This window comes from Bactrocera neohumeralis, chromosome 5 (genome assembly GCF_024586455.1).
Source record: "Bactrocera neohumeralis isolate Rockhampton chromosome 5, APGP_CSIRO_Bneo_wtdbg2-racon-allhic-juicebox.fasta_v2, whole genome shotgun sequence".
In the NCBI taxonomy this organism is placed as follows: Eukaryota; Metazoa; Arthropoda; class Insecta; order Diptera; family Tephritidae; genus Bactrocera; species Bactrocera neohumeralis.
Window position 1 is genome coordinate 5,759,644 of NC_065922.1, and position 24,772 is coordinate 5,784,415.

At 37.0% G+C, this 24,772-nt stretch overlaps 3 protein-coding genes across 6 annotated transcripts; all 3 read right to left on the reverse strand.

The window, feature by feature from the left end:
* Positions 1-280: 280 nt before the first annotated feature.
* LOC126758642 (uncharacterized) lies at positions 281-2,748 on the reverse strand. Its single transcript, XM_050472996.1, has 4 exons — positions 2,265-2,748; positions 1,542-1,710; positions 888-1,205; positions 281-817 (listed from the first exon to the last, which is right to left on the reverse strand). Exons 1-4 carry the CDS (start codon positions 2,633-2,635, stop codon positions 404-406), a joined length of 1,272 nt encoding a protein of 423 aa, XP_050328953.1. The 5' UTR covers positions 2,636-2,748; the 3' UTR covers positions 281-403.
* Positions 281-23,841, reverse strand: LOC126758640 (uncharacterized). Of its 4 annotated transcripts, none has more exons than XM_050472993.1 (5): positions 23,306-23,841; positions 23,018-23,186; positions 22,313-22,630; positions 21,830-22,242; positions 281-403 (listed from the first exon to the last, which is right to left on the reverse strand). In XM_050472993.1, exons 1-5 carry the CDS (start codon positions 23,674-23,676, stop codon positions 400-402), a joined length of 1,275 nt encoding a protein of 424 aa, XP_050328950.1. In that variant the 5' UTR covers positions 23,677-23,841; the 3' UTR covers positions 281-399. The 4 variants fall into 4 exon arrangements, 3 of the variants coding, with proteins under 3 accessions (XP_050328950.1, XP_050328949.1, XP_050328951.1); XM_050472992.1 differs by lacking the exon at positions 281-403 and adding an exon at positions 9,357-9,457 and having other exon boundaries at positions 23,306-23,840; XR_007666866.1 differs by lacking the exon at positions 281-403 and adding an exon at positions 21,148-21,405 and having other exon boundaries at positions 21,774-22,242; positions 23,306-23,837.
* LOC126758644 (uncharacterized) lies at positions 9,357-11,408 on the reverse strand. Its single transcript, XM_050472998.1, has 4 exons — positions 10,888-11,408; positions 10,590-10,758; positions 9,942-10,259; positions 9,357-9,871 (listed from the first exon to the last, which is right to left on the reverse strand). Exons 1-4 carry the CDS (start codon positions 11,256-11,258, stop codon positions 9,458-9,460), a joined length of 1,272 nt encoding a protein of 423 aa, XP_050328955.1. The 5' UTR covers positions 11,259-11,408; the 3' UTR covers positions 9,357-9,457.
* Positions 23,842-24,772: the final 931 nt, after the last annotated feature.

The following is a 24,772-nucleotide window of genomic DNA, read 5'->3' on the forward strand; positions in this document are numbered from 1 at the left end:
GTCGTTGATAGTACGAGTACTGGTAAATGAGTTGTAATGTGTGCAAATATCTGTTCTTGTCGTTATTGTTTAAAAGATAAGAATAATTTAATTTAATGATTAAGAAAAGATCTCTTAGCACTTGAACAAATTATGAGAAACAAAGATATAAGTAGATAAGTGGGACAGGTAAGGAAATAATGAAAGGAGAATTGCATGTTCTTTGCCGTGATAGTGCTGATATATGTAGATGGTAGTACGACTATATGTATTAGATATTTTTAATGAAATTACTTTAGACATACTTTACTGGAGTCACGTCTAAAGATTTTATTTAAATTTTATACATTCTATGTTAATACATATGTACATATTAACATTTCCAAACACCCATAAAGTAGTTGTACCCAATATTAAAAATTAACTAAAACTCGTCCAACACACCCAAATCATCAAAGCGCTTCAGTGCATACTTTAGCAGAGCTTGTACATTATCTTGTGCAAATAGTTTTTGGTACTTTTCACGGACGTTCTCCTCGTTTATCATAGTTTCAATACTGTTATCTCCGGATAGCTCCTTTGGCATAGTAATTATGGGCATAAAACCGAACAAAGCGAAAAGACCATAAAGTTCACGAGCACGCAGTTCGTACTTTAGATCATCTAAAGTCGGTATATTCTCGTAATGAAGGTACTCCAACGTCTCCTTGAATGTCTTATAATACACATTTATGAGATCTTCTCGTCGATCCTTTAGCACATTTAGACGTACACTAGTGTTGAGAAAGAAGTTGAGATCACAGCCAGGGCTGCCAAAGAAATTAAGTTGGAAATCCACCTAAAAGTTCATAAAACATTAATGTATTAATGGAATGAAATAAAAAGTTCTGGATTTCAGTGGAACTTACAAAAATAGCGCGCGTTGGTTTCTTGGGTTGCTTGGGATCATCATAGGCGTACATGATATTTAAAACAGTGAGATCACCATGATTCATCACAACAAAACGATCGCCTTCACGATGATCTGCTAAGTGAGCGCATATGATCTTGAAATTATCATTGAAATGGTGCAATTTTTGTGCGATCTTTTCAAATCCGGGCCACTCGGCTGCATTGTTGGCCAAGTACTTCAGGGGAATGCCAAACATTTGCTTAAGGACATCAGACTTTATTATAGACTTCTCGCACAGCAAACCGCCGACCAAGCGTTTGGTGATATCGGGATCCTATAGATGATGTTTACATATAACATATGATTTGTCGCGATTTTTGTAAATTATTTACATAAAAATTAAAAAATTCTATTGCACGATCTAAATTTTAACTATAACTGCAACTAAATATATATTTCCAGATATTTATTATTGTTTCTAAAATAAGATTAGTTGCTTCAAAACATTAACTAATTGAAAACCCTACTGTTTTAGATCAATTCAATTGTTTTGTTGCACAAAGCATATCTTCACTACATTTCCAGCAGCTCTTTTCTCAATAACTCCCGTTATATACTGAGCAATAATGGTATAAAAAAATTCTTACTTAGGCCTCTTCAATACACTTACTCGCTGGGCTAAAATCATTGAAGTGCCGTGCAGGCGCGCCGTTTGTTGCAAGATCAATTCGCAGTGTGCCCAATCGAGCAGGTCCTGTCGTGGCGCAACCCGAAAACCTTCAGACTTCATGTCAGTAAGAACAAGAGAGTTAACGGGTGATTTGGTTGCATAATAGCAGCTGGGAAGAATAGAAGAAATCATAATTGAGAATAAACGAAATTTTTTAAAATCATTTTAAAACATTCAATTGTTTTACGACACAAAAAAATAAAAAAAACCGATAACCGATCTGAACAATTTCCTCAACGATTACATTGTTGCCCTAGAAAATAAGCTGTACCAAATTTCGTGAATATATCTTGTCAAATGAAAAAGTTTTCCATATAAAAAGTTGATTCTGATGGTTCAGTTTGTATGACAGCTGTATGTTATAGTGGTCCGATATCGGAAGTTCTGACAAATGAGCAGCTTCTTGAAGAGAAAATGATGTTTGCAAAATTTCAAAACGATATCTTAAAAACTGAGGTACTAGTTCGTATATATACAAACAGACAGACGGATATGGCTAAATCGACAGAGCTCAACATACTGATCATTTATATATGTATATACTTTATAGTGTCTTCGGCGCTTCCTTCTGGGTGTTACAAACTTCGTGGCAAACTTAATATACCCTGTTCTGGGTATAAAAATTAATGGGAAATGTTCCACAATTTTTTGAAGTATACTAACGTGGCACTGAATTTCGGACACGGCAAAAGTACTTGCAGCCGTGGCAATACATCCAAAAAGGTAATTCTTTCCTTAAGAAAAACACCTAAATCTTCAAGAACACGTGTTTCTTTCGTAACCGTTACAGCTTTAACGATTAACGACCGTTGCTCTTGTACCGGTGGCTCATCAGCGTCAACTAGTCGCTCATAGGCGACTGCAACGCGATAGATGCGTGAGCAATAATTATCCCCGGGGTTTGTGGCCCATTCGAAAGTTAATTCTCTGACCGTCACCTGGATTGCACGCAAACCTTCCTCGAGCGCGGCCACGAATAAGTTCTCGTTCAAATAATCGGGCACAACAATATTGTTCGGATTTTTGATAACCATTTTTATAGTTTCTTTATTTATCGAAAATAAACTTTTTTTTTATTTAACAGCTTTTAGCTCAAAATTAATCACCCAAACCAGAATGTTCTGTGCAGTTCACTAAACTAAAATTTGCTTGGTCAAATGATGCGCTTTTATAGACGAGCAAATGCACACTTGAAATTCAGCTATAAAAGGGCAGCGATAACAGGGCCCTTTCATTAAAGAAAATACTTCTCATTTCTCATAGATTGAGTGTGAGTGCTAATTACTGAGCAATAGATCACTTCAGTTGAGTATAGATTGGCTGTAGCTGCTATTGTTTGTTTTGCGGGGATTTAGATAATGCAACTGTTTTTTAATTATCAATATTTGCTAAAGTTATAACACACTTTGGCAAATAATAGTAGTTATAGTCATCTCATCACTTTTCACTAATTGCATTTGTTTATTTACTTGATAATCACTAATATTTTCATTCTTGCCGTTATAATGACACCTTACATGTGCATACGTAGTCTAACAGAATAGAGCTTTTAGGGTCGGTGAACTGATTCTCGTTTTAGACCTTTGTTAACAAGAGTCTAGGAAGACCAATAAAGCTTCTAATTACTCAAATAGCTGTTATTAACACTTTAAGTATTTATTTGATAAGATAGTCGTTTTCTTTCTATCTATCAGCAGCTATAAAGCCATTCACAGCTGCATTTCTTGTAGCGTAAAAGGCTATAGAAAGATCTCTATCTAAAGTTTCAATAATCAGTTTTATTGAGAGCGACATTATATAGTGGTTCGGTATCGATATCCAAGTGATTTGGCAGGAAAGGACAAAGTCGTAGAATAAAAATTCATATTTTTAAAAGTTGAAAATTTCAAAAACCTAGCAGCTGATGAAGTAAACATTTTCAGTTCAGCAGAACCTGACAAATCGTGGGCTTCTTGTTGAAAATGCAGTTTAACAAATATAAAAAATCACAAAATCGATTTTTTTAGCTCTAGACTAAAATACCCTTTAATTCCCCTAAGCGTTGTAATAGCCGTTGGTTTCCTCTAGTCCCTCTTTGACACCAAGTCAAATGATAAAATGATGTTAAATCTCTTTTGACTTTTTAATGGAGGAAACTTTTCCTTATCCCCTCTCCTTTAGTCCGATACAATATTGATTAATTTCGGAATGAAACGTTTTGTTTCCAGCAAATTATATATCCCAAACAGCGTAGTTGCTCTCTGATTATAGCTCAGTTATAATTGCCCATAAAATAAAAGTTTTGACTTTTAGCCGAGAGTTTGAGGCTAAGGCAAGTACATACTATGCCATACCGGGATTTATATTTGGCTAAGGATTGTAAACTCATCAACACTTTTCAAACATTTTTGGGACATGCTTTTTGACAGTACAACAACTACAACATTAGATGTGAATGTGAAAATAATAAGTGAACAGCAAAAGAATAACTATAAATATGCTTATAATGTATATCAAAGGGTGCATTCCATAATGCCAAAACATTGTCGCGAGAAGTACTTTTGTTTGTCTTATCCTCATCGGCGGAATTTGAGCTTAAACCAATACGAATTGTTTAACGCCAATAATCTTGATCAGCGAGAGAAATAAGTAGAAGCAGCAAAGTGATTCTGCTGTATGAGACGCAAAGTAGCACGAGAAACCAACAGCAATATATTGGTTGTTGCACACAGCAGCAGTGGTCATTGTGTGGGTGTTTTTCGAAGTGACAATCGTGTTTAGATCACGCTGCATATTGCCAGCCACAAAGGATAATAATGTTGAATGTTACACAGTTGAAGAATTTGAGAATTTTGTTTTAGCTTCATAAGTATCCTTAATGAAACTATGTAAATGTAGAGAAAATAAAATAACGAAACGTTACCGTAACCGTTAGCTTTTAGTTTGAATTCCTTTTGTATTACTCGTCATAAGCAAGAGCATAGCACAACTACTTGTATGTCCATACGATTGACACAATTTTCATTGTGGTATGAGCTTTAACTGCTTTACGGCCTCAATGACAGCAAAGGAATGCAATATAGTTTTTATTCCATATACATGTATGTTATTTATATTTTCTGTTGCATCGAAAGCAAGAAGAAACAGATGTAATGGCTCTTTCGTTTTCCACTTCAGTTTCTTGATTGCGTTTATAGGTTTGAATCCCTTCCTAAGAAGGTCTAATATAATAGCCTCTGGCTCGTACATTTTTAACGATTACCTTAATTGGTCGAGGTTGCTAATTTTCATAAGAAAACCATGGTTAATTCTGTGTAGACAGTTCTTGGTTAACTTTCTATAGTCATCAGATGTATTAATTTTATACGTATTATTATTTATAAGCTTAATAGTAAATGCTTTTCTTGCCTCATCATTCGTAATTTTATATATTATTAGAGGAGGTCATGAGATTTTTGTTTCTGTTTGATTTCTTTCGACTTCTTTTATGCTATTTGATGTAGCTGGAACCACAAACTGAGGAGATAGTTCAGCTTTCCTGTTTTACTGGGCCTTTTTTTCAAGATGCTATCTGTTTCGCGGGCAAGCTGTTCCTCATCTGTTGCATACAATTCAGCACTTATTTCGTTATTTCTAGGACTTAGATTCTTTGTTTTTAACTTCTGATTTTCGGCTTTGAGAAATACTATCTCTTACTTTAATTCGGTGCATAATTGCTCTAACGTTTCCAACTGCCTGGATTGTTGGTTTATAATTGTTTCATAATGAATTAGTTTATTTGTCGTAGTTTTGGGGTTTTCGGATATTTGGCCATCACCAGGTAGAGGCGTTCGGACATTTTTCATCATGAGCCAATATTTGTAAAAATAACTATATTCCAACTATTAGATAAAACATTTACCAATTTCGGTGTATACTACTAGGCTGATCTAATGCAGGTAAAAGCTTAACTCTAAATAACGCAAATATAATTGTTTACCGCATTAGATAAATAAAACTTACATTAGTTAGTGACTTTTCAGATTCGCTCTTGCTGGTCAAAGTCTAATAAGAAAAAATTATAATAAGTTGTTTTACATCCACTGGGAAACTTTTAGTAGGTGTAACAGCCCATCCACTCGATCATCTCACCGCACTTCAACTTCCAGGCAATCTCCGTAAAAAGCACTTTTGTACAGAAACAAGTTTTTGAATTTAATTGTTGTAAATATTAAAAATTTTGAATTTATTGAATATTATTCTATCACACTTTAATTCTGAAAGAGAGTGTTCAACGTCCGTTCACTATTTTTATTTAATTCGCTCCGTGAATTCTGTCTTTGCAAAAAAATAAAAAATAATAATAATAATCAAGCAAAAAGTAAAACAAAAAAGCAATTTATTAAAATGTAAACAAACATAAAAACAGTGCACACAAATTAATAATAATAAACATAAACAAATAGTGTACGAATCAAAAAGAGAAAACAAAAAAACAAATCAAACAAAGAATAATGAGTGCTTTGCAGCCTCATCAGCAAGACCGTTGGCATTCCTTAAATGCCTACTTCAGCTTTGTCAACCCTTCCTTCCAAGTCACACCAAATAAAAATAAAACGGAAGTTTTAAATGACAACAGATTTGCCATACTAAGCAATGGTTCAGACGACGATGCGAAGGGTACCACCACAGTCGTTAATGCCAAACCACCTCCAATATATTTGCGCGAGCGTAGCGGTAATCCTCTTGTTGCGAGATTAAGTGAAATTGTACATAGCTACTAACAATTTTCATATAGTGCCTTTGAAAAAAGGCAATATAGATGAAGCAAAAATTCATTCCTACACTGAAAAAAGTTTTATGGAAATCGCATGGTGGCACGGCAGTGTTGATTAGAAATTGTTTAAACAACTATGCTCTAGAATCTCATGCTACACCACAGTTACAAGCTGCAACAATATCACTAAAAAATCGGGGTTTTGACTTAAACCATACGGCTATATACTGTCCACCTCCTTCTAAAATGACGGATAGCGAATTTAAAGACTTTTTCGGAACACTAGGTCAAAGATTTCTAGCAGGTGGAGATTACAACGGAAAACACACGTACTGGGGCTCACGACTTATTAATTCGAAAGGACAGCTTTCGTACATTATTATGAATAAGCATAATAAGCTGGATATAATATCTCCTGGTAAGCCGACATACTGGCCAAGTGATAGAAAAAAAATACCGGACTAAATAGATTTTGCTGAAGTCAAAAATATAGATAGATCGCTTATGACAGCTGATACATGTACAGACTTATCATCTGATCATTCTCCTCTACTAATAAAGCTATACGAACAGCCCATGATATTTGAGCTAAAAGTTTGTCTAACATCACATACTAACTGGTTGAAGTATAGAAAGTATATCAGCAGCCACATCAATATTGATTGCAAAATAAATACTGGAAGAGACATTGATGAAAGTATAAGAGAATTTAATGACGTAATAACTAATGCAGCTGTATTGGCAACACCAAAAAGAAACAATAAACTAGTTGGTTATAGAAAGATCACCAATAATGACGTGAATGGCAGTTAAATCGCTCCCCTTCCACTCAGCTTCAACTAAAATCTGCTGTACGAAAGTTAAAAAAAGCGCTTAAACGCGAAGGAAGAACACAACACTGAAAATTAAATGAAGAAACTGTGTTCAAATTTAGCAAGCAAAACTCCCTTTGGAAAGCCCAAAAGTCTTTGAAGCCACTAGTATATTCCAACATGCCAGCTGAATGGTAATCGGGAACGTAGTGATGAGGATAAGGCAAATTGCTTTGCAAATCACCTAGAAAAGGTATTTCAGCCCAATTGCCCAAAGAACAACTTTAAGCTGTCAACCTTGCCCAATACCGCTTACGAGTCGCTTGGGTCAATTAGGACTTCTACTTCTGAAGTTACTAGAATAATAAAAGAACTTAACCCAAAAAAGTCACCAGGACATGATAATATTACCCCAAAAATGCTAATTGAGTTACCAAATATTGCCGTAGCAGTGCTCTCTTTGCTCTTCAAAGCAATTCTTAATCTGGGATATTGTCCTAATTCATGGAAAAAGTCGCAGATTATCTTGATAAATAAACCTTAACACAACCGTCTCCATGGCAGAAGAATTATATAAAACATTGAAGTCTTATTTAAAAAAATGGAAAATTTATGGAAAAAGTGGGAGATTTCATATCTGATGAACAACAGATAAGGGCAGGTGTACCACAGTTCAGTGTTTTAGGTCCAACACTATACATCATATAAACAGCAGATCTTCCAACAATCTTCCAACAATGTATTAACCTCAACTTTTGCGGACGCGTCCAACGACGCTACCACCTCCCCCTCTCCCGAAAATACTCAAATGAGCATTGATCCACCCAATGACGGGAAAAACGGGAAAACCCCAAGCGGGAAAACCCCAGACGGGAAGAACCCAAACGGGAAAAGCGAAAGCGGCGCCGCACCACATCCCCCCTGAAACTCTCATAATTGATGACTTCCTGTCATCAACCTCTTCCGATGAGAGCGAGGACCTAGTCCCCCCTAAGGAGAAAAGCCCTCCTCCTATCCGAATCCTCAAAATGGAATCGTGGGAGCAGATAAGCTCTGGTCTGCGCAAGGCAGACATAAAAATCAGATCCGCCAAAGTGGTCTCTGAAGCCATCACTGTTTATCCCGAAACAGTTGACGGGTTTCGGCAGCTTACATCTGCGCTGGAAAAGCATGAAATCCCTTACACAACCAACCAGCTCCATCAGAACAAAGGCCAGACTGTCGTCATCAGAGGCATCCTCGAATGCCTCGATGACCAAACCATCCTCAGTGAATTGAGGATGAAAAATCCAGCGGTGAAGAGCATTAACCGCATGCGCAAGGTCCCAACAATATGGCCCCTAATAACGGTCAACCTCGACCCTTCGCACTCTTCAGCGAAGACGATTTTTGACTTAAAGTAATCGATGACCTCATCGTCAAAGTAGAGGCCAAACGAAAGGCTAAGGCTATCGCAATGCTTCCACTGCCTTAATTTCGCCCACACGTCAAACTACTGCTCCCTTGGCCTGCGCCTTCTGCGGTCGCTCTCATAATACGGCATTCTGCGCTCTCAAAGAGCAAAAAAACGCGAAGCCCACCTGCTTCCACGGCAAGAGCCCACATCGCGCTACCTATCGGGGTTGCTCTAAAGACCTCAAAAAACACCAACCCGAACCTCCAAAAAAGGCCCAGAATACCTCAAAGGCTCTCCTACAAAGAGCCACCCGCCCCCCAGCACAAACCACACCACAATCCCAACTCTAACCGCAACGGCAGGGATCCCCTTTCCCCTACGCCGAGGTTGCCAAAAACGCAACTAAAAGGCAAAATCTTGTCCCGAATATCGCTACTCAACTTGAGAAGCTTTTTCGTGACTTCATCGGCAGCTACCTGCTAGACTGCAGCGCTCTGGGTGTCAGCAAACCCCAGCGGATGTCTTTCGAAGATTTTCCCCCCACATCTCACCAAAAAAAAGACAGAAACATCTCATCAAAAAAAAAACAAAAACAAGTGTAAGCATGTTAAGTTTGCGCTAAGACCACAAATGTGTCCGGCAGTAAAAATAAACAATAGTTTAGTACCCCAAGCGAACGAAGTAACATATCTTGGTATTCAGTATTCACTTCGATAGAAGACTTACGTGCAGAAAAGATATATCCAGTGAAATAACTTACATAAAGATAAGAGCTGCAAATTTAAATTGACTATTAAATAAAAACTCCAAACTTAGCCTAGACAACAAAGTGCTTTTATATAATGTAGTGATAAAGCCGATTTGGATGTATGGCATTCAACATAAAGTAGTTGTACCCAATATCAAACATTAACTAAAACTCATCCAACACACCCAAATCATCAAAGCGCTTCAGTGCATACTTTAGCTGGGCTTGTACATTATCTTGTGCAAATAGTTTTTGGTACTTTTCACGGACTTTCTCCTCAACTCTCATATTTTCAACACTGTTATCTCCAGATAGCTCCTTTGGCATAGTAATTAAGGGTAGAAAACCGAACAAACCGAAAAGACCATAAAGTTCACGAGCACGCAGTTCGTACTTTAGATCATCTAAAGTCGGTATATTCTCGTAATGAAGGTACTCCAACGTCTCCTTGAATGTTTTATAATACACATTTATAAGATCGTCTCGTCGATCCTTTAGCACATTTAGACGTACACTAGTGTTGAGAAAGAAATTGAGATCGCAGCCAGGGCTGCCATAGAAATTAAGTTGGAAATCCACCTGAAAGTTCATAAAATATTAATGTATTAATGGAATGAAATAAAAAGTTCTGGATTTCAGTGGAACTTACAAAAATAGCGCGCGTTGGTTTCTTGGGTTGATTGGGATCATCATAGGCGTACATCATATTTAAAACAGTGAGATCACCATGATTCATCACAACGAAACGATCGCCTTTACGAGGATCTGCTAAGCGTGCGCATATGATCTTGAAATTATCATTGAAATGGTGCAATTTTTGTGCGATCTTTTCAAAACCGGGCCACTCGGCTGCATTGTTGGCTAAGTACTTCAAGGGAATACTAAACATTTGCTTAAAGGTAACAGACTTCATTACATGCTTCTCGCTCAGCAAACCGCCGACCAAGCGTTTGGTGATATCGGGATCCTATAGATGATATATATACTAATGATTTTTCACGATTTTTGTAAATTAATTACATAAAAATTAAAACATTCTATTGCACGATCTAAATTTTAACTATAACTGCAACTAAATATATATTTCCAGATATTTATTATTGTTTCTAAAATAAGATTAGTTGCTTTAAAAGATTAACTGATTGTAAGCCCTACTATTTTGGATCAATTGAATTGTTTTTGTTGCACAAAGCATATCTGCACTACATTTCCAGCAGCTCTTTTCTGAATAACTCCCGTTATATACTGAACAATAATGGTATAAAAATGCTTACTTAGGCTTCTTCAATACACTTACTCGCTGGGCTAAAATCATTGAAGTGCCGTGCAGGCGCGCCGTTTGTTGCAAGATCAACTCGCAGTGTGCCCAATCGAGCAGGTCCTGTCGTGGCGCAACCCGAAAACCTTCAGACTTCAAGTCAGTAAGCACAAGAGAGTTAATTGGTGATTTGTTTGCGTATAAGCAGCTAAACAGATTAGAAGAAATCATAATTGAGAATACCCGAAAATATTTAAAATCATTTTAAAACATTCAATTGTTTTCCAAAAAAAAAAGTTAATGAGAAATGTTCCACAATTTTATTGGGTATACTAACGTGGCACCGAGATTCGAACACGACACAAGTACTTGCAGCCGTGGCAATACATCCAAAAAGGTAATTTTTTCCTTAAGAAAAACACCTAAATCTTCAAGGAAACGGGTGTCTTTCGAAACCGGTATAGATTTAACGATTAACGACCGTTGCTCTTGTACTGGTGGCTCATCAGCGTCAACTAGACTCTCATAGGCGACTGCAACGCGATAGATGCGTGAGCAGTAATTATCACCGGGGTTGGTGGCCCATTCGAAAGTTACTTCTTTAACCGTCACCTGAATTGCACGCAAACCTTCCTCGAGCGCGGCCACGAAGAAGTTCTCGTTCAAATAATCGGGCACAACTATATTGTTCGGATTTTTGATAACCATTTTTATAGTTTCTTTATTTAGCGAAAATAATTTTTTTTTAATTTTTATTTGTAACAGCTTTCAGCTCCGAATGAATCACCCAAACCAGAATGTTCTGTGTAGTTCACTAAACTAAAATTTGCTTGGTCAAATGATGCGCTTTTATAGAGGAGCAAATGCACACTTGCAATTCAGCTATAAAAGGGCAGCGATAACAGGGCCCTTTCATTAAAGAAAATACTTCTCATTTCTCATAGATTGAGTGTGAGTGCTAATTTATGAGCAATCGATCACTTCAGTTGTTATCTATATTGACCAATGTTATAACACACTTTGACAAATAATAGTAGTTACGATCATCTCATCACTTTTCATTTTCATTAGTTTATTTGTTTGATATTTTCATTTTTGCCGGTATAATGACACCCTACATCTGCATATATGTATATTCTAACGGCATAAGGCTTTTAGTTTTGGTGAATTAATTCGTATTTCTGACCTTTGCTCACAAGTGTCTAGGAAGACCAATAAAGCTTCTAATTCCTCAAATAGCCGTTAGTAACACTTTAAGTATTTGATAAGATAGTCGTTTTTTTGTATCTATCAGCAGCTATAACGGCCTTCACATAAAAATTCATATTTTTAAAAGTTGAAAATTTCAAAAACCTAGCAGCTGATGAAGCAAACATTTTTTTTATACTTCTCTCGACTGTTTCGAATTTTTTAAAAATAGTTAAAATTGAAATTTGCGGATATGGCTAGTTCCGGACATAGAGAGGTCTTTTGTATAAAGAACATACATAATTTTAAAATATTCGGTAAATCAGTCCAGCAGAACCTGACAAATCGTGGCCTTCTTGTTGAAAATTTAGTTAAACTTGAAAAATATAAACCATCACAAAATCGATTTTGTTAGTTCAAGACTAAAATACACCTTAATTCCCCTAAGCGTTGTAGTTAGCCGTTGATTTCCTTTAGTCCATCTTTGACACCTAGTCGAAAGATAAAATAATGTAAAATCCTTTTTCACTTTTAAACCGAGGAAACTTTTCTTTATCCCCTCTACTTTAATCCAATACCAGCAAATGATATATCTCAAACAGCGTAGTTGCTCTTCTTCTTCTCAATTGGCGTAGACACCGCTTACGCGATTATAGCCGAGTTAACAACAGCGCGCCAGTCGTTTCTTCTTTTCGCTACGTGGCGCCAATTGGATATTCTAAGCGAAGCCAGGCCCTTCTCCACTCAGTCTTTCCAACGGAGTGGAGGTCTTCCTCTTCCTCTGCTTCCCCTGGCGGGTACTGCGTCGAATACTTTCAGAGCTGGAGTGTTTTCGTCCATTCGGAAAACATTACCTAGCCAGTGTAGCCACTGTCTTTTAATTCGCTGAACTATGTCAATGTCAATGTTCCATCGAATGCGATATTCGCCTTGGCCAATGCGCAAAGGACCATCAATCTTTCGCAGAACCTTTCTCTCGAAAACTCGTAACGTCGACTCATCGGTTTCTGTCATCGTCCAAGCCTCTGCACCATACTCGTAGAGCAGGACGGAAATTATGAGCGATTTATAGAGTTTGGTTTTTGTTCGTCAAGAGAGGACTTTACTTTTCAATTGCCTACTCAGTCCGAAGTAGCACCTGTTGGCAAGAGCAATCCTGCGTTGGATTTCCAGGCTAACATTGTTGGTGGTGTTTACGCTGGTTCCTAAATAGACAAAATTATCTACAACTTCAAAGTTATGACAGTCAACTGTGACGTGAGAGCCAAGTCGCGAGTGCGACGACTGTTTGTTTGATGACAGAAGATATTTCGTCTTGCCCTCGTTCACTGCCAAATCCATTTTCTGTGCTTTCTTGTCCAGTCTGGAGAAGGCAGAACTAACGGCGCGGGTGTTGAGGCCGATGATATCAATAGCTGGTTGAAGAAGTCACACGATAGGGAGTCGCCTTGTTTGAAATATCGTTTGGTATCGAACGGCTCGGAGAAGTCCTTCCCGATCCTGACGGAGCTTTGTGTGTTGATCAACGTCAGTTTACACAGCCGTATTAGTTTTTCGGAGCATAAAGGCAGCTCCTTTTCGTGCTGTCGAAAGCAGCTTTGAAATCGACGAAGAGGTGGTGTGTGTCGATTCTCCTTTCACGGGTCTTTTCCAAGATTTGGCGCATGGTGAATATCTGGTCGGTTGTTGATTTTCCAGGTCTGAAGCCACAATGGTAAGGTCCAATCAGTTTGTTGACGGTGGGCTTTAATCTTTCACACAATACGCTCGATAGATCCTTATATGCGATGTTGAGGAGGCTAATCCCAGGGTAGTTGGCGCAGATTGTGGGGTCTCCTTTTTTATGGATTGGGCAGAGCACACTTAAATTCCAATCGTTGGACAGGCTTTCGTCCGACCATATTGTACAAAGAAGCTGATACATGCTCCTTATCAGTTCTTCGCCGCCGTGTTTGAATAGCTCGGCCGATAATCCATCGGCCCCCGCCGCTTTGTTGTTCTTCAGGCGGGTAATTGCTATTCGAGCTTCTTCATGGTCGGGCAATTGAATGTCTGCTCCATCATCATCGATTGGGGAATCGGGTTCGCGTTTCGGTATCTATCCTGCTATGCCATCTATCCTGCTATGCCATGAAATGAAAAAACACGACGCGATAGTAATCGGAATCAACCGGGATTTATATTTGGCTAAGGATTGTAAACTCATCAACACTTTTCAAAGTTTTTTAAATAAGTTTTTTGTCTATACAACCAAGACAACGTTAAATGTGAAAATAATAAGTGAACACCAAAAGAATAACTATAAGTCTGCTTATATATCAAAGGGTGCATTCCATAATGCCAAAACATTGTCGCGAGAAGAACTTTTGTTCTATCTTATCCTCATGGCGGGCATTTAGAGTTAAAATCAATACGAATTTTTTATCGCCACCAATAATTGCTTTAGCACTTTGGTGACAAAAAATAATTGGCAATCGGTTCATAGCCACGTCGTGCCTTGGATGACCAAGGAATATCACACACAACAAAAAACAAGAAAAAATGTTATCTTCGGCTGCACCGAAGCTAATATACCTTTCACAGATTACATTGGTGCCTTAGAAAATAATTTATACCAAATTTTGTAAATATATCTTGTCAAATGCAAAAGTTTTCCATACCAGCATTTGATTCCGATCATTTGGTTTGTATGGCAGCTATATGCTTAGTAAGCCGATCTGAACAATTTCTTCGAAAATTGCATTGTTGCCTTAGAAAATAATCTATACCAAATTTAGTGAAGATACATTGGCAAATATGAAAGTTTTCCATACAAGAACTTGTTTCCGATCGTTCAGTTTATATGGCAGCTATATGATATAGTGGTCCGATATCGGCCGTTCCGACAAATGAGCAGCTTCTTGAAGAGAAAATAACGTTTGCAAAATTTCAAAAGGATATCTTAAAAACTGAGGGACTAGTTCGTATATATACAGACAGACGGACGGACAGACGGACAGACAGACAGACGGACATGGCTAAATCGACTCAGCTCGACATACTGATCATTTATATATGTACTTTATAGGGTTTCCGACGCTTCCTTCTGGGTGTTACAAACTTCGTGACAAACTTAATATACCCTGTTCAGGGTATAAAAACAGCAAAATACCACATTTTTAATACGTCATTGCGCCGTAGACCGTTATTTCTGCCGACAGTAAGCGCTGACTGTAATCTTGCATAGCGATCAATAAGCCCAATGATCTTGATCAGCGAGAGAAATAGCTAGTAGCAGCAAATACATTGTGCTGCATGAGGCGCAACGTAGCATGAGAAACCAACAACAATATTTTGGTTGTTGCACACAGTCGCAGTGGTCATTGTGTGAGTGTTTTTTGAAGTGACAATCGAGTTTAGATCATGCTGCACATTGCCAGCCGCAGAAGATGTTGAATGTTGCACAGTTAAAGAATTTGAGAATTTCGTTTCAGCTTCATAAGTATCCTTAATGAAACTAATAAGATAGTAAATAAAATAACTAACCGTTACCGTAACCGTTACCTTTTAGTTTGAATTCCTTTTGTATTTCTCGTCATTAGCAGACTATAGCACAACTAAATATTGATTCGACTATAAGATTAAGTACTTATTTCAGTAAAGACTAAGTTCGACATGACCGTTACTTAATTTATTACTATTCACTCCCTGTAACCTTTGTTGAAAGACCCGCTTTTTCTTTTTTCCTTTTTTTGTTTTTTTTTTTTTATTTCAAATAAACTAACGAACAATTTGTTTTGCTTATTGTATAATACAAAATAATTAATGGTGCTCTGCGTATAAATTGCAGAGAGTCTTGTTGCTGTATAAGGTGATAGGGTTTTTCGCGCTTAAGCCTTTCTTTCCATTTACTTCGAGTGACGAGAGCCCTAGCTTCAGTGTTCAGATGGTCAGAAAGTCTTTCCATATGAAATTTTACACATTTGTTGATTGATGCAGCAACTGAGTCAATTCCGAGATCGCGTTCAAGATTGTGACTGCGAGCATACAAAGGCGCATTGACGGCGTATCTTAAAACATTTTTGGAATCGCTGGATTTGTGCAACAATGCTAGAGCTTGAGCAGCCCCAAAGTTGAATCCCATAAGTCCAAACTGGTCTGAATACCTGCTTGTAGACTAGAATTTTGTTATATCTGGATAATGTAGAGTTTCTACCCAATAGCCAATACATGTTTCTGAATTTTATTTTTAATTTTCTTTTTTTCTTTTTGACATGTGCACTCCATCTAAGTTTTGTGTTCAGGGTCATGCCTAGGTATTTCGCAGTATTGTGATGTGGTATTTGCACACCATTTAAGTACAGAGGCATATATCTGGTAATGATGAATGTGAAATCAATATGTTCTGATTTAGTTTCGTTTAATTTTATTCGCCATTTAGCTGTCAATTCAAATATTTTGTTTAAATGTTTCAGCAGTCTTGCAATTAATAGAGTTTGTGTATTGCCGACAGACAGAACCGCAGTATCATCCGCAAATGTTGCTGTAATACAATTGTCATCGTGAGGTAGATAGCACGTAAAGAGTAGGTAAAGGATGGGTCCTAACACACTACCCTGAGGAACACCAGCTTTTATTTCCTTTAAATCAGAGTACATATCCCTATATTTAATTCGAAAAAACGGTCCCAAAGATATGATTTTAAAATTTTGTAACCTTTTTTTCTTCGAAGACATTTTCAATGACTCGAGTTATTCTATATACTTGGTCAATAGTGGTGTGATATTTTCGAAAGCCAAACTGATGCACCGGTATTAGCTTCCTCTCTTCAATTATGTTGTTAATACGCACAGCAAGCAGTTTCATATGGTTTGAAGACACCTTCAGGGTGTTCCGAAAAAACATCTGCTTTCTTTATATCGCTCTTGGCCCATGTGGTCTACTTTTCTGATTGGATTATGTTGAGTTGCGGGTCGAGAAAAATTGTTTGTACGCTTCCAATGTCAATAATCATTCCTATGGTCGTTAGATAAACTTTTCAGATAATAGCTGAGAGTTATATTTATACCCTGAACAGGGTATATTAAGTTTGTCACGAAGTTTGTAACATCCAGAAGGAATCGTCGGAGACCCTATAAAGTATATATATAAATGATCAGTATGTCGAGCTGAGTCGATTTAGCCATGTCCGTCTGTCTGTCTGTCCGTCTGTCTGTATATATACGAACTAGTCTCTCAGTTTTTAAGATATCGTTTTGAAATTTTGCAAACGTTGGTCATTTTCTCCTCTAGAAGCTGCTCATTTGTCGGAACGGCCGATATCGGACCACTATAACATATAGCTGCCATACAAACTGAACAAAATCAAATGCTTGTATGGACGATATATTCACTAAATTTGGAATGTTATTTTTTAAGGCAAAATGTAATCTTTGTTCATGGAAAACTTTCATACAAACTGAACGATCGGAAAAAAGAGTTGGCATTTGGTATATTTTATTTTCTAATGCAAAAGAGTAATATTTGAAGAAATTGTTCAGATCGGTTAACTATAGCATATAGCTGCCATATAAACTGAACGATCGGAATCAAGTTCTTGTATGAAAAACTTTCACATTTGACAAGATATATTCACGAAATTTGGTATATGTTATTTTTTAAGGCAACAATGTAATCTCCAAAGAAATTGTTCAGATCGGTTAACTATAGCATATAGCTGCCATACAAACTGAACGATCGGAATCAAGTTCTTGTATGGACAACTTTCACATTTGACAAGATATATTCACGAAATTTGATATATGTTATTTTCTAAGGCAACAATGTAATCTCTAAAAAACTTGTTTAGAACGGATTACTATAGCATATAGCTTCCATACAAACTGAACACATAGTTACTAACGGAAATGCACCTGTGAAGGGTATTTAGCTTCGGTGCAACCGAAAGTTAACGTTTTTTCTTGTTTCAAATGCCTTTATCTTATTGGTAAGTTTTTTACACAATTTGTTAAGACAACTTTTGTCAGATGGAGATCTTGTTTGTTGCCACCTTCGGCGTAATCGGCCTTCTTCTGCTACCATTTCCTTAATTTCTTTGGTATACTTATGTCCTGCTGTGACGTTTTTTTTAATTGGTGTACTACTCCAGGTTGCATATAGAATTGTATTTGTCAAATTCATGATTTCGTTATCTAGCTCCGAATTACAACTTATTTTTACTTGACTATCAACATTGGATAGCATTTGCTTAAATATTCCCAGTCAGTGTTTTTATTTGTTAGCGTAAGTGAAGGTTCCTTAATAACTTTTGTGTATTGTTAAATATACTGGTGAATGGTCAGAGGTCATATCACCACCACCCATTATAAATCGGCTTTTGTGGCTATTGATCACTTCTACTTGTATGTTATTTAGTATATTTTCTGTTGCACTGAAAGTAACTTTCTATAATCATCAGAGTCTGATGTATTGATTTTATATGTATTATGTCGTGAGATTTTTGTGCCTGGAACCACAAGCTGAGGAGATAGTTCAGCTTTCCTTTTTTCACTGAGCCTTTTTTTCAAAATCCAATCTGTTTCGCGGGCAAGCACTTCCTCATCTGTTCTAGCAATTGTAATTGCTGGCATGCTTTTCAGAAACCATTCACACTACGCAGTGACTCAAATTAAGTTGAACCGCGTTCATTAATCAGTAGCAACCGAAGTTAGAAGCAATCGTGGGTTTTTCGGGTGGATTGTGAAAACTCGTCTTAATTTGTTGAGAACATACCTGGATGTCCATCTACTGGTTTGCCTTGCTTTCTACGTAACTATTACTTCGACGATGCATTCCACGTATAATATCAAGGCATTTTCGAATAGCGCAATGTTCTCGCAAACGGATCACTGACGAAAGTTGAGAAAAAAATCGTCAATGTTAATTTTGTTGCTGGTGGTTTTCCACTATATTCTCTGGGTTGAAATACACTCTTTGGCCATTCTTCAAATTAACTGCGAGAAGCACAACAGTCGGAAAACGTTCATTAATTGCAAAAGTAAATATCTTACATAACGCTTCATTGCAGTACACGTAGCGACCCATTTGATATTTGCTGATCTCATTTCGTTCAAGGTCAATAACCGCCAAGTTATTTCTTTCGGGGACGGACTTGCAAACGCATTTGATCGATTTCACCAAACTGCAATACTTAACATTGATATAAGTTTTGAATGTGAATTAGGCAATAATGGTGAATATAGTACTGTAGATGTGTTGTCAACTTCGATATTCACTCTTCTAAATTAAGTGCTGAATGTTCTGCCATTGTTATCTGGTGAGCGATGCCGATAAAGTGGATATCCATCATTTCCAGTTTGTGTTTCCGAAAGAAAAGCACCTGGATAATGTTTCGTACATTTATTGTCAGACATACAAACCGAAGTGGTATTGTGATGTCCGTAAGGTACATGAACCATATTGGTTTCGTATAATTCTGCTTCTAACTCTGGATCAGGAATTTCCGCAGAAATGACTTCATCAATTTGATTTAGTGTAACCACCATCCACCATCCAAAGAAGAATATGTGCGTGCGGCAAACCTCTCCTTTGCCACTCAACAGAACACATTCAGCATCTAAGAGCACCACATATACATACGTTGCTTAAAGATAAAGTTTACAAAACATCGCAACTGTTGTTTGAAAAGTTGTCCTCTGACATCGTGACGATCGCTTGCTGATTGCCCGCGATCCATAATTTCATTCATATGTCATCGCATCCTGGGAATTCTCGGTCATGTGCCATGGGCTGTCAATATACATACTTATGTTGATGCCAAAACGAACGCGATATCTTTGTGGTATCGTAACAAATTTCAATCTGTAATTGAGCACTTTGTGTGAAACACACATAACGTTTTCACGGAATAAATTCCAATAATTTTTTTTTCAATAACCGGAATGAAGAAAGCAAACGACAAATTTGACAATCGAAAACAAAAGGAAAAAAGTTGAAAAAAAAAAAATTTTCTATGAAAAAAAGTTATCTCTTTGGAATTGTCTAACTTTCCGACTTTTCCTCACGAAAAGCATACGGTTTTTTTATTTCTAAACTTTCCTCGATCCACAGCGAACAACCTCTGAAAATTTGATCAAGATTGGTTCAGCTGTTCTCGAGCATTAGCGTTACTAACAGCATTCATTCGTTTGTATGGGAAAAAGAAAAGGGCTCTTTTTAGGGGTTTTCCGGCAATTATTCGAAGTTTTTTCGCCACAAAAGCCATCCTTGAGCCTCAACGAACATTTAAAAAAAAGAATTGGCAAAATTGATCCAGGCGTTTTTGAGTTATGCGCCAGCATTTAAAATGATGTTCGTTTTTATTTCCCTTTTAAAATCGTATTTGAAAATTTATTTTCTTCATAATTTGTTTTTTCGGCAAATTTTCCAAAAAAAACGCTTAAAAATTTGCAAAACCTGTCCGAATTTTTATTCACCGAAATCGTTAGAGGCGTTCTCGAGTTATAAGCGTTTTGAAGATAATTTCTTTATATATATAGACCGCGGCTGCGTCTTGGTTCCATCAAAGTCCAATTTTGGGCAACTTGTTGCCAAGTCCTTATCAGACGTAATGTTAATTTAATAATTAAAAATATTTTTAATCAAAACTGAACTATTTACTTTTTATTTTGTAGTTATCACTTTGAGATCTTATGACGTTTAGTATTCATACCCACAAAAAATAACTAAAGGCGTTAAATCGTCTTTAATCTTGGTGGCCAAAAAAAACTGCCCATGCATCCCGAAAAATGCACTGTTTGGTGTGGTTTGTACGCTGGTGGAATCATTGGACCGTATTTTTGAAAGATGCTGTTGGACGCAACGTTACGGTGAATGGCGATCGCTATCGTTCGAAATGCTAACAAACTTTTTGTTGCCAAAAATGGAAGAACTGAACTTGGTTGACACGTGGTTTCAACAAGATGGCGCTACATGCCACACAGCTCGCGATTCTATGGCCATTTTGAGGGAAAACTTCGGAGAACAATTCATCTCAAGAAATGGACCCGTAAGTTTTGGCTTTTGCCAAGATCATTTTTAACGCCTTTTTGACTATTTTTTCATAGAGCGGCGTTTAACGTCAAATCCATTCATTAGATAATATTACGTTTAGTGTATTCCATTGGCTTTGGAAGACAACATTTCCGAAGAAATTCACAAAAGCTATTCCGCGCCGAAATGCTCGTTTAGTTTTCATTATTGACTTGTTTTTTCAATTTTTGCCCTTGCAAGCTGGTTTATAATATTATATTATTTAAAAAAATTAAATCTTCAAAAATCTTTTTAAATTTATTTGCAGCTTAGGTAACGTTCAAATAAAGAACCGATGACTCATTCTTAGAAATTTTATGCAGACATTTATATCTATAATAAATATTTCTAAAAAATTATTATGTATTTCTAGTCACTGATGTGCGGTATATATGGGTTTAGCCGAGCTTGTAGCAATATTATTTGTTTGGATCGTCGTTGTAAAGCTGATCGCCAAGTTGAGCGTAAAACTTGATAAGCTGCATATGAGTACTGCGGCTTCCCGAACAAATAAGAGAAAGAGAGAAGTTATACTTATCTCTCCTTTTCTTGCTTGTCTTGCAATACGCAGCGGTTCCGTTATGACTCTCATCATATGAGAAACAAATATATGAGTATACTACAAGTAGGGGAGGAGGAAAGAATGAAAAGAGAAGTTTAGGTCGTTAATAGTGCGAGTACTAGCAAATGAGTTGTAATGTGTGCAAATATTTGTTCTTGTCGTTATTATTTAAAAGAAAAAATAATTTAATTTAATTATTAAGGGAAGATCTATTACCACTTGAACAAATTATAAGAAACAAAGATATGAGTAGATAAGGGGGACAGGTCAGGAAATAATGAAAGGAGAATTGAATGTTCTTTGTCATGATAGTACTGATATATGTATGTATATGGTAGTATGACTATGTATTATATGTTTTTAGTGAAATTACTTTAGACATAAAGATTTTATTTAAATTTTATATATTCTACGTTAATATATACATATTTACATGTTCCCAGCACTCATAAAGTAGTTGTACCCAATATTAAACATTAACTAAAACTCGTCCAACACACCCAAATCATCAAAGCGCTTCAGTGCATACTTTAGCTGTGCTTGCACATTATCTTGTGAAAATAGTTTTTGGTACTTTGCACGGACGTTGTCCTCGTTTATCATATTTTCAACACTGTTATCTCCAGATAGCTCCTTTGGCATAGTAACCATGGGCAGAAAACTGAACGTAGCGAAGAGACCATAAAGTTCACGAGCACGCAATTCGTACTTTAGATCTTCTAAAGTCGGTATATTCTCGTAATGAAGGTACTCCAACGTCTCCTTGAATGTTTTGTAATACACATTTATGAGATCATCTCGTCGATCCTTTAGCACATTTAAACGTACACTAGTGTTGAGAAAGAAGTTGAGATCGCAGCCAGGGCTGCCACAGAAATTAAGTTGGAAATCCACCTAAAGTTCATAAAACATTAATGTATTAATGGAATGAAATGAAAAGGTTGTGGATTTCAGTGGAACTTACAAACATAGCGCGCGTTGGTTTCTTGGGTTGCTTGGGATCATCATAGGCGTACATGATATTTAAAATAGAGAGATCACCATGATTCATCACAACAAAACGATCGCCTTTACGAGGATCTGATAAGCGTGCGCATATTCTCCTGAAATTATCATTGAAATGGTGCAATTTTTGTGCGATCTTTTCAAAACCAGGCCACTCGGCTGCATTGTTGGCCAGGTACTTCAGCATAACGCCGAACATTTGCTTAAAGGAATCAGACTTCATTATAGACTTCTCGCACAGCATACCGTCAACCAAGCGTTTGGTGATGTCGGGATCCTATAGATGATATATATTTGTATAATTTGTCAAGATTTTGAAAATTATTTAAATTTAATTGAAAACATTCGTTCGATTTTCATCCCGAAAAATGCACTGTTTGGTGTGGTTTGTATATTGGACCGTATTTTTTCAAAGATGCTGTTACGCAACGTTACGGTGAATGGCGATCGCGGTTTTTTGTATACACCAAATGACACATGCACATCTCAGTTTAAATTCACATTATCCTTGAAAACCATACTCTTTTAGAGCACTTAAATTGTTTTTGTTGCACAAAGGATATCTTCACTACATTCCTAGCAGCTCTTTTCTAAATAACTCCAGTTATATACTGAGAAATAATGGTTTAAAAAATTCTTCCTTAGGCCTCTTCAATATACTTACTCGCTGGGCTAAAATCATTGAAGTGGCATGCAGGCGCGCCGTTTGTTGCAAGATCAATTCGCAGTGTGCCCAATCGAGCTGGTCCTGTCGTGGCGCAACCCGAAAACCTTCAGACTTCAAGTCAGTAAAAACAAGGGTGTTAATGGGGGATTTGGTTGCATAATAGCAGCTGGGCAGAATAGAAGAAAGCAAATGAAGAAATCAATTGCAAATCATTTTAACACATTCAATTGTTTTCCAAAAAAAAATTAATGAGAAATGTTCCACAATTTTTTTGGGTATACTAACATGGCACCGAATTTCGGACACGGCACAAGTACTTGCAGCCGTGGCAATACATCCAAATAGGTCATTTTTTCCTTAAGGAAAACACCTACATCTTCAAGGAAACGTATGTCTTCCGGAACCGGTATAGATTTAACGATTAACGACCGTTGCTCTTGTACTGGCGGCTCATCAGCGTCAACTAGTCGCTCATAGGTGACCGCGATGCGATAGATGCGAGAGCAGTAATTATCACCGGGGTTGGTGGCCCATTCGAAAGTTAATTCTTTAACCGTCACCTGGATTGCACGCAAACCTTCCTCGAGCGCGGCCACGAAGAAGTTCTCGTTCAAATAATCGGGCACAACGATATTGTTCGGATTTTTGATAACCATTTTTATAACTAGTTTCTTTATTTATCGAAAATAAACTTTTTTAAAATTTTTTTTTATTTAAAACTGCTTTTAGCTCAAAATGAATCACCCAAACCAGAATGTTCTGTGTAGTTCACTAAACTAAAATTTGCTTGGTCAAATGATGCGCTTTTATAGACGAGCAAATGCACACTTGAAATTCAACTGTAAAAGGGCAGCGATAACAGGGCCCTTTCATTAAGGAAAATACTTCTCATTGGCTATAATTGCCATTGTTTGCTTTGCGGGTGTTCAGTTAGTGCAACTTTTGTTTATTTATCAATGTTGACCAATGTTATAACAAACTTTGCAAATAATATTAGGTATGGTCATGTCGTCACTTTTCACTACTAGCATTAGTTTATTTGTTTGATAATCATTAATGTTTTCATTTTTGCCGTTACACTGATATCTTGGACTATTCGAGTGAACCCCACATGGGCATAGATATTCTAACGGCTTCAGACCTTTAGGTTCAGTAAATTAACTCCCTTTTCCAACATTAACTGACAAGGGTCTAGGAAGACCTGACTTTTTTCGCCTTTTAATTACGCAAACAGATAAGATGATCGTGTTTGATAGTATTGTCAGTATGAGGCCTTCATTATATGCCGCAAAAAGCAACAGCAATATTAAATTTTTGTTGACCAACTATCAGCAGCTATAGAGCCCTTCGCAGTTGCATGTATTATATTAAAAGAGAGTGTAGAAAGGTATCTGTTTGGATTTTGATTGATCAGTTTGTATTTAAGTTATACGAGTATGCTAAAGTGGTCCGATATCGCTTGTCGCGGCAAATGGGCTTCTTTGGCAAGGAAGGGCAAAATGGTCTCAAAAAGTCTTAAATTTCCTTGGAAAACAAAAAATATGTCGGGAGAAAGTATATCGATTAATCTCATGACTTTTTCGACATGATATCCATGCGAAAGCCTAAATTCGGACAAGTGGCTATCTTCTGACAATGCGCTTGAAGCAAATTGGATGCAAGCGGCTTCTTCAGTGACATGCGCTCAATGGCCATTAAAGTATTATTTTTACAGATTAAAGCATTTCCACTGTTGGTTAAGTCTTTAATATT

What these genes read in the sequence shown, in the direction of transcription:
- LOC126758642 (XM_050472996.1), bottom strand. Translation starts at nt 2,635, where the DNA reads ATGGTTATCAAAAATCCGAACAATATTGTTGTGCCCGATTATTTGAAC. An exon ending in CAATGATTTTAGCCCAGCGA is followed by an intron (nt 1,206 to 1,541) that starts GTAAGTGTATTG and finishes CATCATCTATAG; the next exon opens with GATCCCGATATCACCAAACG. An exon ending in AACCAACGCGCGCTATTTTT is followed by an intron (nt 818 to 887) that starts GTAAGTTCCACT and finishes ATGAACTTTTAG; the next exon opens with GTGGATTTCCAACTTAATTT.
- LOC126758640 (XM_050472993.1), bottom strand. Translation starts at nt 23,676, where the DNA reads ATGGTTATCAAAAATCCGAACAATATCGTTGTGCCCGATTATTTGAAC. An exon ending in TGTCCGAAATTCGGTGCCAT is followed by an intron (nt 23,187 to 23,305) that starts GTTAGTATACCC and finishes TATTCTGCCCAG; the next exon opens with CTGCTATTATGCAACCAAAT. An exon ending in CAATGATTTTAGCCCAGCGA is followed by an intron (nt 22,631 to 23,017) that starts GTAAGTATATTG and finishes TATCATCTATAG; the next exon opens with GATCCCGACATCACCAAACG.
- LOC126758644 (XM_050472998.1), bottom strand. Translation starts at nt 11,258, where the DNA reads ATGGTTATCAAAAATCCGAACAATATAGTTGTGCCCGATTATTTGAAC. An exon ending in CAATGATTTTAGCCCAGCGA is followed by an intron (nt 10,260 to 10,589) that starts GTAAGTGTATTG and finishes TATCATCTATAG; the next exon opens with GATCCCGATATCACCAAACG. An exon ending in AACCAACGCGCGCTATTTTT is followed by an intron (nt 9,872 to 9,941) that starts GTAAGTTCCACT and finishes ATGAACTTTCAG; the next exon opens with GTGGATTTCCAACTTAATTT.